Source organism: Myotis davidii, unplaced genomic scaffold (genome assembly GCF_000327345.1).
Source record: "Myotis davidii unplaced genomic scaffold, ASM32734v1 scaffold1580, whole genome shotgun sequence".
Taxonomy (NCBI): domain Eukaryota; kingdom Metazoa; phylum Chordata; class Mammalia; order Chiroptera; family Vespertilionidae; genus Myotis; species Myotis davidii.
The window spans coordinates 283,685-298,420 of NW_006292244.1; the positions used below are offsets into that span (position 1 = coordinate 283,685).

General features: G+C 44.2%; 1 protein-coding gene across 1 annotated transcript in view; it reads left to right on the plus strand.

Moving 5' to 3' along the window:
* Window positions 1-7,306: 7,306 nt before the first annotated feature.
* LOC102773439 (methylglutaconyl-CoA hydratase, mitochondrial) overlaps window positions 7,307-14,736 on the plus strand; it is a 95,893-nt gene continuing 88,463 nt past the window's right edge. The window contains exons 1-3 of the mRNA XM_015565294.1: window positions 7,307-7,370; window positions 7,719-7,853; window positions 9,977-10,033. Of these exons, the coding sequence (XP_015420780.1) occupies window positions 7,307-7,370; window positions 7,719-7,853; window positions 9,977-10,033 (256 nt within the window). The remainder of the gene's footprint in view (window positions 7,371-7,718; window positions 7,854-9,976; window positions 10,034-14,736) is intronic.

Below are 14,736 nucleotides of genomic sequence, written 5' to 3' on the forward strand. Positions count from 1 at the left end.
GAGTATCTATTAGATAGAGCCTCTACACCTCTCAATCTCTAGTGCAAGACTGTTAAAGGCTGTTTCTGACTAATTAGATCAGGCAAAGACTCAAAGCCTCCAGAGACTGCCTCTACCTACAGACTGATAGGATTCTGTCTTGAATTACTCCCCAGGCAATTGTCCTCAGGTGTAGCGAGAGTCTTTTTTTCCAGCAGGGTGGGGCAGTTGAAATTAGCCTCCTTCTGCCTGGAGGCTAATTGTTACTTTTAATCTCTTAGGTGGCCTCAGAACAAGGTGTTTTCCAATAGGGTGTGTCAACTGTCTTCCCCCCAAGAGAGGCAGATGTCTATGTGGGAAAGATGTCCTCTGCAGCATGAGGGAATGACTCAGCCTAGGAAAGTTGTGGTGTCTGCCTTCTGAGCTCTATCCCCCGAGTCCCTACTCCTGGCTTCTGCTCTCACAACTTTAGTCCACTTCACCCTCCTTCTGCTGGAGCACAATGTGGGTGGCTCCACAGGGAGTTTAGTGCATTGGCCCTTTAAGAGAGTGCCTAAATTTTCAGCTGTTACTCCCTAGCAGACAGCACCTCACTGCTTTTCACAGCCAGTTTTATGTGAGTACCCTTCTCAGTTCTGGTGCTCTCTACTGGGGGGCCCAGGTTCAGGCTTAGATCTCAGTGGCAACCCCCCTCAGCTGAGGTATCTCTCCAAGACTTCAGTTGCTGTCTGTGGGTGCCCTGCCAGCCCTTTTGTGCCTCCGCCCCTCCTACCTTTCTCTTTGTGGTCTTCACATTCGGTCCTCGGGTATCAGGGTTTTCTCCTGCGAGTTTTCCATTGATTAGTCAGGAAGTTTTTCTATATTTTAGTTGTAATACCAGTTTGTTCCTGGGAGCATGTCTGTGTAGCATCCACTTTGCTGCCATTTTTAATCCTCATTGATGTTTTTCTGTTCATTGATTTTTAGAGAGGGAGGAAGGGAGATTGAAAGAAAGACAGAGAAAATCCATGTGAGAGAGATCAGTTGCCTCCCAAATGTGCCTGATTGGGGATCAGACCTGCAGCCTTTAGGTGTAGGGGACAACACTCCAACCAACTAAGCCACTCAGTCAGGGCATCCTGGTTGGATTTTTACTGGGTTTGGACAAAACTCATTATCTGAGGAATGTTGTAAAAAGTGGCTGTAGCCCTAGCCTGTTCGGCTCAGTGGATAGAACGTCAGACCAAAGAGTCCCAGGATCGATTCCGGTCAAGGGAACATACCTTAGTTGCAGGCTCCTCCCTGAAAGGGCAAGGGCTACGCCCTCCATCTTACCTTAGCAGCCATGTGCTCCACAAGGCTTCTTCCCGGAAGCCCAAGCCTCTGCTAACCGCACCCAGGACTTCTTTAAACTAACCAATGACAATCAAGGGAAGTCGCCATAGATACACCGACTTGCGCCTGGCCAATCAGCAGGGCCCACAGTCACCTCTCCTCCCCTTGCTCCCCCGCCCCCCCCCTCATAAAACTCCTCTTCCCATCGGGCTAGCCCTGTCTCTGCCACTTGGCTTACCGTTGCATCAGTGAGTGTGGTAGGGGAGCCAAACTAGTTCAAATAAAAGACTCTCTGCTTTTGCATCAGACTCGCTGGCTCCCTGGTGGGCTCTTGGGGATCTTGAAATCTGGGCATAACACTCCCCAGCCTGGGCCCTGTTTCTCTCTCATCAATGTTTTTTAAGATTTTTTAATTGACTTTTTTTAGGAAGAGAGGGGGAGAGAGAGAGAGAGAGAGAGAGAGAGAAAGAGAGAGAGAGAGAGAGAGACATTGATGTGAGAATAAAACATTGATGTGAGAGTGAAACATCAATCTGCTCCCTCCTGAATGCCTGGCACCTGGGGATCAAGCCCATGTGCTCTGATCAGGAATTGAACCAGCAAACCTTTCAGTGCACAAGACAACACCCAAATAACTGAGCCACACCAGACAGAGCTTAAGTCTTTTTTTAAATTGAATTTTTTTGGGTGACATTGGTTAACAAAATATGATAGATTTCAGAGTCACAATTCTACAGCACATTATCTGTACACTGTATTGTATGTTCAAATGAAGTATCTGTCCATCACCATTTAGTTTTCAGCTAATCTTGATTTTGTTTCTATTCTTGAATGATTCCAATAAAGTTAGACTACCAGTAAACTATAAGGGCATTTCTTTTGAAATATTGATTTTTCAGTTTTGTATAAGAACATTATTCTTTAAACCAGTGGTCGCCAACTGGTGGTCCTCGGACCACTGGTGGTCTGTATGGTCTGAAAGGTTGGCGACCGCTGCTTTAAACAAAACCAAATTTAAAAATCATGACTGTCACTAGCATTTTTTTTTTGTAGCAATTAGCCTGTTTATATTTTTAGAAACATCCAAAAGCTTACATTATGTATTCTACCTCAGAGTTGAAAGCAGACCCTGTCTTTCCTTTTCCCCACATTCATGGTTTTCTGGCCCCAGCTATCTTCCCTGTGGGTGCCCTGCAAACCCCTGAATAGACCAGAGCCTCCCCTTGTACCTCTTTTATTTTCTTTTTAAAATAGCAAAACTTTCATTATTTGCTTTATATTTTTAGGAGCATTTCAAAGGATTATTGTCTTCTTTGTCATACCTGGCTTACTTCCTAGTACTGCAGTCAAAAATAGCATCTGATCCTGTTGGTTGCATAACGTTGAGTCACACTTTCTTCCTATTGCCTTTGCTCCTGGCAGGCCCTCTTTCATTCGGTCCACTCTTTTCTATACAACTGCCATTTTGATATTTCTCAGTTCTTTGAAACTGATAACCTGCCTTCCTAACGGTATGCTTTATTGAGTTTTCACTAAGATTATTAAATGCTCCCAGGTAGAGATACGAGCTGTAAAACCCAGTTGTTAACTATGAAACTAACGTGTTTTGAGATGACTCATATTTTCCTGAAAAAAATTTACTAAGAAAAACATCTTTCAACTGTAATTAAATAATTAATTTTTTAAAAAGAAAGAAAATCATAGATATATTAGGATTATGTATAATTTTAGTATTCATAATCTTTTAAAATGGTTGAAATTCAATTGCTCATTGAATACGAAGCTGTAATATTAAATAATTCTTTAGGAGGAAAAATATATTTAATGATTTGTACAATGCTAATTTATGTTAATATTTGAAAGTACCACGTAGTTTATTTAATGATTTGAGTGTGTTAATTTCCTTTTTTTTATAAGGACCCCCACATTTCTTGTCATTTTGTATTATGTATTTCATATAAGTTATAATTTTAAAAACTTCTATCCTCTTGAGAAAATTTCTTAAGGTCTTAACTGTCAAATTTAAAAACATTTTCCCATTGATTTTTAGAGAGGGTGGGAGGTTGGGGCAGGAGAGAGAGAGGGGGGGAGAGAGAAACATCAATGTGAGAGAGATACATCGATTAGTTGCCTCTAGCATGTACCCCTACCAGGGCTGAGGATCAAACCTGCAACCTAGGTATGTGCTCTTGACCAGGATTCGAGCCTGCAAGGTGCACAGGCCTGTGCTCTAACCACTGACCTACAGCAGCTTGAAAATTTTATTACTTCCAAAAGTTTAAGTATGTGGAGGAAAAAGTGTTATATTCTCTTATTTCAAAATTAAGAACACTTAAGCAATGAGAAGACTCATTTCAGTCACTCCTGCCCCCTCACTTCCCAGATCAGCATATTTGCATTTATTTCTACTCATTTTCTATCACTCCATCATGTAAATCCCACACTCTAAGTTATGTAGAACCTGCTACCTTCCACATCATTTGTTTTATCAGCATAAGGTTAGCTTATAGTAACTTTCACAGTGATGGGGGAGGGCATTTAACTAATTTTATTTATGTTTTTTATGTACAGTAAAATGTTTTAATGACTATATTTTTTAGAATAAGATTTTAAACTTTCTGTCGGCTAACTGATATTTGTAAGTATATTGATTTGAGAATACTAATCAAAATGGAGAGTGAAGCCTTGCCAACTCTTTCTGAGGCGTTTGTCCCTCTGAGTTGCAGTGTTAAGAACATTGCAAATGACCAAGAATTGTAAACTTCCCGTGTTCTTTCTGTTGTGCTTCAAGGCTTAGGAAGGTATGGAACATTACTTTTGTCATTTACAGCCGATTTATTCCTTCAGCCCTTCTACTTAGTCTTTATTATCAGTGCACAATTCGATGTGAAGAAAAATCCCCTTTCCATATATATCACATCAATTTGTTCCTATTTATTTACTACTAATAGCACTGTGCATGAATCCTTGTGCTCGTAGCTCTCTTCCCCGCCCTCCTGTAGCTCTCTGCCCCTTGTAGATGGGTCGTGATGTTACAGCGTCCTGGCTAACCTGCATATTCCTCTATTATTATATTAGATGAGTTGGAATTTTCAGAAATGGAACTTAGTAGTACACATATTTCAGGCCTGAGTTTGCGTTTGGGGGCCCTTTAAAACTCACTTTTGTTATCTCTCTTTCTAAGAAGAGTCAGCTTGCAACAGATATTTGAGTGCCGTTAGCATTCCCCATGCCAGCATTTTCCCACAGCAAGGAGAGAATACCCGCCCTTCCCTCCTGTTGCTCTGAAAGCTTAGGAATGCTGCCTTTCTTTTCCGCAGCTCTGTAGCCTGCTGATATTCATGCCATTTAAAAAATATTAAGTGAAAGAAGTTATTAATAAAAAGAAAAGTAGGGAGAATACCAGGTTCAGGATAAGGGAGACAGCAGAAGCAGTGAAAAACCTTGTGGTTTGTCCCCGGCGGTAAGAAGCACCCTGCTGACCACCATTGGTGTGACGTCACTGGCCTTTGTTTCAGAATGGCTGTGAGCTGGCTGCTGAGAGGAAGTGTGCACAGCGTGCCATGGAAGCAGGACAGGAGGGACTTGGAGGAGCAATACCTCGAAAGGCAGCAGGGGCTAGTGAGGCATTCCAGGCAGAGCGCGGCTTGTGCATAGCCGTGGATGGAAATGCCTTCTGGGGGCTGTAAGTAGTTTGGGGCTGAAGCACAGAGTAGGTGTCTGAGCTTGGAGAGGAGGTTGTGCAGGTGGACAGAACTGAGTTCATCAGGTGCTTCCTTTGCTGTGCTATGAGGTTTCTCCCTTTTTTATCCTCAATGTGGAATAAATCATTGTACAGGTTTTGTTTTGTTTTGTTTTTAATGTATTTTTATTGATCTCAGAGAGGAAGGGAGAGAGAGAAAGATCAATGATGATGGCTGCCTCCTGCATGCCCCCTGCTGGGGATGGAGCCTGTAACCCAGGCATGTGCCCTGGCCTTTAATCAAACCGTGACCTGTTCATAGGTCAACACTCAACCACTGAGTCACACTGGCCCGGTCAGTTTTCAGTTTTCAATAGTGGGATAACATAACTATGTTTGCTCTTTAGGAAGATTATCTGGCAGGAAATATGAAGGGGAAAATTGCAGGAAGTTCAATTTGAGACTTTCTGCTGGTGAGAAATGAGGTACCTGGGACCCTGGCTTTGGAAAGGGAGGGGGACTGCAGATGTGTGAGCTGGTAGACAGGACTCAGAGAGCAGTAGAGTGCAAGGCATTGGGAAGGAGGTCACTGGGAGGACTTCAGGGTGCCTGCTTGGGTAACATGGATGGAGGTGCTACCAAATGTGATATAGACTCTAGAGAAGAAGGGTTGGTAAGAAGTTGGTTTGAGCATGATAAAGCTTTTCAGTGGAGATGTCTTATAAGCAGGTGGCCATGGAGATTCAGTTTAGAGAGACGTTTGGGTAGAAATTGGGACATTGTTGGCATTTAAATAGGGGGTAAAAGTTAGGGTGGGAATGAGACCTCCTGGTAGAGTCCTATTGAGAGGGGAAGAAGGCTGAGACCTAACCAGAGGGAGATGGGAAGGCAGGAAAGACGGGGGAGGGCCCTAGCAGGCAGATGAAGAGTGTGTTCAAGGAGGAGTTTCCAAGGCGAATGTCTCTGATCTTCAGTTTACTGGGGACCAGGTGATGCCCATCGGTTATGAGACAGTCTCATGGTGTCACTGGTAAGCGGAGCAAGCACAGTATCAGGAGTTGCAGTGGGACTAGAGCTCTGAGGGGAGGTAAGTGGGAGTGGGCCCAGAAGCTTAGAGGTAGACGAGCTGAGGCCACAGCGAGGCCTAGGGGCGGGTTTTGAGGGGAGAGATGAGATTGGGGAGGTCGTAGTGTGGAAGGAGTCTGGTGAGAGCTGGAACAAAGTGATACCATTTTATTTGTAGTGACTGGAGATGACCTTGGGAGCCACTCAGATTAAGTTGCCATTATATTTGTTTATTGATTTTTCTTCCTTTTTGTCAGATAAATGAACCAAGACATTGTTGTGTTTTTTCATTATACTCTGTAAACCTGGCTTTCTGTTCACTTCTTCACCGAGGTCTAAAGCACATCACAGGGAGGGAGCCCCGGGGGTTCTGAGCTGCCCGTTCAGGCCCCACGGCCCTGCTGTGCTGTGAGGGTGCAGACAGGGCCGTGCTGTGCCAGGCCGGGCATGCTGCCCCCAGCTCCGCAGGCTTTGCTCCTAGAAGAAGCCTGAGGACTGAAGTCTCTGCACTTCAGCACATTTGTATGTTTTCAAGGGCTCGAGGGATGAGCCTTTTGGTCTGTGGAATTTCACATGCCTGTGGGAGAGAGATTTTTAGGGATGGTACCTTTTTATTTTACCTACTTTTATTTTACTTTTTACTTGAGGTATTAATGGACATATAACATTCTATAAGCTGAAGGTGTCTATTTGTTGAGTTGCTATATTTAAATATTGCAGTGTGATGACCACCACAGCTTAGCTGACACCTCTGTCAGGTCACATGGCTCTCTTCTGTGGTGAGGACAGTTGAGACGGTGCCTCTTAACGCCACGTCCTAAGAAGCAGAGCCCTTCCTATGTTATTTTTGACTATGGAAATGTGAAGCTTTGCATTGAAAAATAGAATGCTTTTATGAATCTTGGTAGCAAGTGTCAGTGTCTTTTGCTCTGGGGTCATGAGCAAAGGTTTAAGCTTGAAAAGGAAATATTCCGGGGTCAGTTTCCTTGAGGTGCTGGCGCTGGTGGCGTCTTGTCTAGAAGTGAGCAGCTTTCCTTTTCCGTGCCTCGCCAGGTCGCCCAGCTCACATTCCCACGTCAGACACCACATTCAGTTATGGAAATGAAATCTGAGTATTTAACTGTACAATGGTCTCAGTCAGTACCGTGCTGTTTCTGCACTCAGGAGAGTCTGGTTTGTGTTCTGTGACTGGCTGACCTTTTCCCCATCATGCTTGTGGGTCGGCTCCCGGAGCTTTCTCAGAGCTTCGTCCATCTGAGGTGCGGCATGAGGTGGAGCCTGGTGACCTCCCAGCGGCTGCTCATTGTGCTGGTGACTAAGGACAGAGCGAGTGTGTTGATGCCCCCGAGCCACGCGGGCTGCTTCTGTCTTGTTGGAGGAGATGGTTACTTCTTCCAATGAGAGGGTCGTCCTCAGCACAAGGGAGCCCATGGAGGGTCATGGACTAAGTCATTTAGACTTGAAATCTGTCTGAATTTGTTGATTCAACAAAAAGTATTTATGAAAGTATCTCAATAATATGGGAAGATTTAAAGGTACTATTGCATATTTATATGATGGGACAACAATGAAGGAAATGGTATTTTGTTAAAGGCAAAAGGGACACAAAATTCTATATGCAATAGCCGATTTAAAAATATATTTACAGGAGAAAATCTAAGATCAGTTACACAGTAAGGTAACTTACTAAAGAGGCATGACACCCTTCTTTCTATTGCAGCGAACCTGCCAGTGCCGACAATCGCTGCCCTGGACGGACTCGCTTTAGGTGGTGGTCTGGAACTGGCATTAGCATGTGACATACGAGTGGCAGGTGAGAATCATCCTATTAATATAACATTTTTAAAATGAGGTGTGTTTTTTCTTAGTCTCCAGAAAATTCCAAACATTTTATTCTTTTCCTGTTGTTGAGTAGAATATTTAGAAAAAAAAATCACCTGTTGGACTTAATGAAGTGCTTCAGATTCCAGTGAAGAAAACCGTTGTCTATAGTCTCTTGTTCACGCTCATCAGCAGTACCGGAGAACATGAACTGGGTCAGACACAACTGAATGTGAACCTTAGGTCCTGCCCTTTTGACTAGTTTCCTCCTCTGAATTGGGGGAAGTCACGGTGGCAGTTGTGGAGATGGAGTGAGTTTCTCTGTGGCATGTGTCCAGTCCATGCTCTTAGTTACTGTTCGCTACAGAAATAATAACTCAGGGGCTTCCTGAGGACGGGATGCAGTGACCATGAAAACTATTAGAGCCAGCCAGGTGCTGAGTGCTGACTTGGCGCCCAGCTTCACTCTCGGCGCTTGGCGTGTGGGGACTCGCTTCATCTTTGCAACAGCCTGATGGGATGAGTACTCCGTGCAGCTTGGGGCAGCCGGCGGAGAGGTGGAGTAACCGGCCCCAGATCAGTGACTGAGTCTGGTGTCAGCCCCCAGGCCTGCCAGCCTGCCAGAGCACTGCACCGGGCCCTGTCCCCGACAGCCTCCTGACAGATGGCAGAGCTGGTCCTTGCTCCCTCAGCACGGTGACCTGAAGGCTCCGGGACCAGGGACTGGAGGAAGCAGCAGAAAGTAGTTCACTTTTCTCCCAGGTCCCACTGCTCCTTCTGGTGGAGCTGCCTGGTAAACATAGAGTCCGTGAATTGTGTTTTTCAGAATTTTATGGTAACTTTCTTGGGATTTGCAGTTGCTAGTCCATGCATACCTTTCCCCTTTCCTCTTTATTTTGGATCTCTCTCTTGTCTGAAATGAAGTGGCTCAGCTAAGGCGCATGAAACCCATTTCTGAAAGAATGCAGCTTTTGGGAACTAGGATCTGGGACGTGTCCCAGTGCTTTTGGAGGTGCAGGTAAAGGGACAGTCAGGGTGTTTGAAAGTAGCCCTAAAACAAACACGGAAAGGCACCCTGTCCAGTGCAGGAGAGTAAAACCCCCTGGCCTGGAAAAGTGCTGTGTCCGCAGGATACATGAAGCGGCCTGACCTGGAGAACTGTCCCCGCTGAAGGGAACCCGTCGGCACAGCCTCTCTCTTCATCCCAGGTGATGACCGGAGCCACGCCTTCAGATGGCTCGGCAGCGTCAGGCCACATTGTGTACCAATAGTTACCACTTTGGTCTTTCGGCATCAAAAATTACTCTCTGCCAAGCAGCTTCTAGCAGAAAATGCTTGAGTCTCTTAATGTACAGTGTGGGGCAAAAGTAGGTTTACAGTTGTTTGTATGGAAAGCAACATAATAAATAATCATATCAGAATAAACTGTTTCACATACAGTTGTAAAACTGCTTTTGCCCTACCCTGTATATAGTTTAGAGTGTTATTTATTTTCATAACCAAATGCCTCTGAAGTGATAAAAGGACTCGTGACACATTTAATTAGTAAACAGAATACAGTTGTTCTCCCTTATTCCAGGGATCTACATTCCAAGACCCCAGGGAAGGCCCGGAAGCTTGGGTGGTACTGAGCCCTGTGTCAGACCATGTTTCCCCTTTACACACACTCCTCACTGAAAGGAAGCACTGCGGCTTCTCCGGCATCCCATTGCGAGCATCACTACTCCCGCACTTGGGCTGTTTCTACGTAAAAGAAGGGGGTGCCTTGAGCACTCACTCTGAGGGCCTCCTGGCTGCTGAGTGACTGATGAGCAGGCACATGGGTGGCCTGAGACACTGCAGTGGGAGGAGTCACAGCCCAGGTGGGTGCAGCAGGACAGAGAGGTCTCACACTCCTCAGCACAAATGCCATTTTAAAACAGGAATTGTTTATTTCTGCAATTTCCCATTTAATATTTTCGGACAGCATTTGTCTTCAGGTAACTGAAACTATGGGCAGAGAAATTGTGGGTAAAGGGGATTACTGTATTTATAGCATGTTTATTGACTTTTTAAAGTCATCGTCAATGAATATGATTATGTGGATGTTACTTAATTTTATTCCTTCCTTTTCAGCTTCCTCTGCCAAAATGGGCCTGGTTGAGACAAAGTTGGCAATTATTCCCGGTGGAGGTATGAATTGTTCCCGCCCATCTTGATTTGTTCTTAAAAAAGGGCCTACGGCCCAGAGGTCATCCCTGAAAGGCCTCATTCTGGGGGAGAGTCTAACGCCGTCCTGGCTCTGCAGTCGGGTCCTTCCTCGTCACTCTCTGCTCTGTGGGGTGCGGGGGGCGCTGTGTCTGTCCTGTGCTCTCTCCAGGCTTTTCCAGATGGTTTCCTTCAGTTTCAAATGATTGGCCATCACCTTACTCTTGGAAGATCAGAGAGCTGCCCGCACCCACCCCGCCGCACCAGGTTTCTGGTGGCTCTGCCCGGACAGAGCTTGGGGGGTGGGCAGCCGCGTGCTGGTTCTGTTGCTGCAGAAAGGACAGCTGCTGCTTGTGGGAGCCTCACGGGGGAAGCAGTTTCCTAGCGTTGATAGTGAAATCTAAGTCTGAAATGTGTGTTTCTTTGTCTGATGTAGAGAATTTGGAGATATTCACATTTTGTGAAGTTGTTAATTTAAAAAGTAGACTTCATTTGATGATGTGCACATTGATATCTTACTAGTATATGATGAAATCATAGTAATAATGTAAGAAATTAATGGCAGTATTGAGCACTTCAGGCATGTTGTACCTGAATAGGTTAAATTGTGTGATTAGCCATATCATTATAAGAGTATTTATCCTGATTAGGTTGTATAGGGTGTATAGGTAGAAATTAAGACATAACTCATTGAGACTGAAGACTGCCCGGATCAATGTGTGCAGCCCACTAAGGCTTCTACTTCAGTAATCCGTACACATGCTATGCTTGTAGGTAAAACATTTAATTTCTATCATATCAAGATTTTCACAGTGATTAATTAAAACAAAAAGATTTATAAGAATATATATAATTGAAAAGAATTACCAGATAACTAATATGTGAAATAAAAACAAGGTTTAGAAAGAAAGCATGATGTTTCATAAATTCTTTTAAGATTTAAGTATTTATTAGTGACTAGAGGTCCAGTGCATGAATTCGTGCATGGGTGGGGTCCCTTGGAATGGCCTGCAGAGATTGGGCCCCAGTTCGCGCCCCCAGCCTTACAGCCCCAGCTCATGCCCTCTGCCTCATAGCCCTGCAGCCCAGCCTGGCACCGCACCTTGACCTGGTGCTGCCCCCTCACCTGTTCCACCATCCTGCCTACAGGGTGATTGATCAGGGCTGGGCCCCCTGCCTGGCTCCCTCAGCGCCTGGGAGCTGGCGGCGGCCCCACCCCCTGCCGCCGCCACTGGTCGCCATCTGTGGGACGATCAGTGGGGCGATTGGGCCCCCACCTGCACCCACCTTGGCCTGGCACCCCCGCTCACCTGCTCCACCATCCCACTGCAGTCCAGCTCTCATCAGGGCCATCGGGGTGGCAGTGCCTCCACTGCTGCCCGCTGCCAGTGCTGCGTCGCTGATGCCTGCCATGTTCCATGCTGCTCCTTGGTGGTCAGCACAAGTCATGGCGAGTGGTCGAACTCCTGGTCTCTCAGTTGAACGACTGCCTGGGGGACAATTTGAATATTAGGCTTTTATTATATAGGATGAGGATACAACTAATCCAAGGAAGAGAGTGATGATCCCCCGCTCCCAAAGACATGTCATTGTAAAATCTGGGAATATGACCTTATTTGGGAAAAAAGTTGGTGTAGATGTTATTAGGTTAAGGATATTAAAATGAGATCATCCTGGATTATCTGAATGAAGCTTAAATCCAATGACAAGTGTCTTATAGTAAGAGGACACTCAGACAAAAGAGGAGAAACAGAGAGAACACCACACCAGGACAAAGGCAGAGACTGGGAGATGCATTTACAAGTCGGGGAAGGCCAAGGGTGCTGGTGTCACCGGAAGCCAGGGGGCTCTTCCTCAGCACGCCAGCCGGAATTAGGCCTGCCAATGTCTAGGTACTAGACTCTAGCCTGCAAAACTGTGAGCCTTACATTCCCATTGTTTTAAGCCACCAAGTTTGTGATAATTTGCCGTAGCAGCTGTGGGAAACTAATACAGTAGTTTTTATTAATACAGTAGCTTAAGTAAATTTTTTTGGACGGGGACTTAGTATATGGCAGAGATAGGGGGTGGGAGAAAGATGAACTTGGTCATTTGGATATTTACCAGGTTCTGAATGTGAAATGTTTTGTTTTAAAACCACTGGAAGGTGGAACAGTTGTGCAAGAGTACTGTTGGGTTTGGTTAGATGAAAAAAGCTTAATTGATTGTACTACAGAAATGAGGGTGATAGCTTTAGCTCCTTTCATCTTTGTTTGTTTTTTTTGTTAATCCTCACCCAAGGATTTTTTTCCATTGATGTTTTTAGAGAGAATGGAACAGAGGGGGAGAGAGAGAAATATTGATGCAAGAGAGTCACATCAACTGGTTACCTCTCGCATGCGCCCTGACCAGGGCCCGAATCGAGCCTGTGCGCCCTTGACCTTAACCAACCCTTCAGTCCGCGGGCTGACACTCTAATCACTGCAGCAGATTGGCTGGGGCTCCTTTCATCTGTTATGAGCTAGCCATGCGAGGTCTGGAAATCGGCATGTTTTTCCCAATGTGCTTAAGTTCTTTAGGGTCCTCCTCAGTAGTGGAGCCATGCATCAGAACACACCTTTTATAAATTTGATTGAATTTGGACTGTGTATTCTCATGAATACTGTTATTTAAAAATTTTTTTAATTTATTTTTATTGATTTCAGAGAGGAAGGGAGAGGGGGAGAGAGAAAGGGAGACATCAGTAGTGATGAGAGAGAATCATTGATCTGCCGCCTCCTGCACGCCCCACACTGGGGTTTGAGCCCGTAGCCTGGGCATGTGTCCTGACTGGGAACCGAACTGTGACCTCCTGGTCTATAGGTCACTGCTCAACCACTGAGCCACGCCAGCCGGGCTATATTTTTTTTGTTGTTAAATAAATTTATCTTAAAATTCAAAATGTTTTCACATTAATCTAAATGAAGTGGAACCTCCCTATGACTGTCTATTTATTAAACACAGAGGAGTGAACCTGGCGCTCCAGGGGTGCACTGTTCCCACTCTGTCCTTTGTGACAGCCGTTACGGGGAAACAACTGATCAAAACCTAGCATTGAGGTTTTTTTGTTTGTTTACTTGAAATTGAGCCTGAATGAAATGTGATTATTCTTAAGGTATAATTTATAAATTTCTTAAAATAAAACAAGTTGAATTATAAAATGATTGTTTAGAAGAGGCAGTAATATTCCCAGTGAACGTGAGCACTAATGGACCATGACTAAATGCAGCTTTTAGATTAGTATTCTGCATTTAGTTTATACTGAGAAGGAAATTGTCTGCTGTCAAATGACTATTAAAAGTGCATAGTTAATGAAGAGGAAGGTGTAAAGGAAAGTAGAAACATTAAAACCAAGTGTACTTCTTTAAATACTATTATATCAGATATAATTTAAAAATGGAATGTAATTGACTATCATATACTTAAACCAGTACTTGTGTGTGCGCATATATATATATATATATATATATATATACGTCCTCCGTCTTTGCGGCCTTGGCCGGAGCTGCCTTCCATCTTCCATCTTCACGGCTCTGGCTCGCCTTCAGTCTTCGCTCCACCACTTGGAGCCTATGTATGCAAATTAACCACCATCTTTGTTGGTGGTTAATTTGCATATCATACTGATTAGCCAATGGGAGGCGTAGCGAAGGTATGGTCAATTACCCCGTTTGTCTATTATTAGATAGGATATATATATTTGATTGTAGAAAATATTGTACAAATACAATGCTAATGATTTAAAGCATTAGCCAATTTAAAAATAATTGTTACTCTAGGACCTCCCTATAGTATTCGGAATTATATTGGGGATTTTGTACAACATAGCCCCTACTCTGTTCTCCAGTATTTTCACATTTAAAAAAACAGCTCAACTTCCTGTCTTCTTCTCCTTCAGTAGTTAAAATAAAACTCTCTTTTAAAAATAACTCCTCAAAGAATACCACCCTTTAGCATGTCTACAAGAATCAAATAAAACAAGTCCAGAGGATTATGATCTTTTTTATTTAACAGTTTAGAAACTTTTTGTTTGCACACAAATTGGTGGCAAGTTCCCTCATTCCTAACCATGGTTTCTTGCCTCTTCTACTGGAGGCTTGGAGACCAGGGGACTATTGAGGCTTTTTGCTTGGGTATGCACCACTGTGGACACAGTGTCTAGCATTTCCAGTGCTCTTTTCTCTTCAGCTTCTTATTCTGGAAATATTTAAGCTGTAGGAGATTTGAGAAGCACTGAAATGCACCTTTTTACCTCGCCTCCTTAAGATCTTCCCTCCCACAGCCTCCTGCCACATGTGTCTCCAGCTCTCCATTCTCCCTCGCAGATGCACACCCATCTTTCCTTGCTGAGCCATTTCAAAATAACAAGGTGAACTTGAAGTGTTGCAGCCTGCCTTTCCTAAGACTAAGAAAGGACTGTTATATAACCAAACACTATTATTATACTGAACAATGATAACATTAATATTCAGGTGTCCCCAGGGGTTTCAAAATGTAGTTTATAGTTGTTTTGTTTTTCTAATTCAGAATCTCATTAAATGTTACACATCGCATTTGGAAAGGTAAGATAGGTCTGCCTCTGTAAGTTACCAGGATTGGCAGTTTCTGTCTGTTTTAAAAATAAAACGGAACTCACTTTTTATAGGTCACCCACTGTGATGACTGGTTTT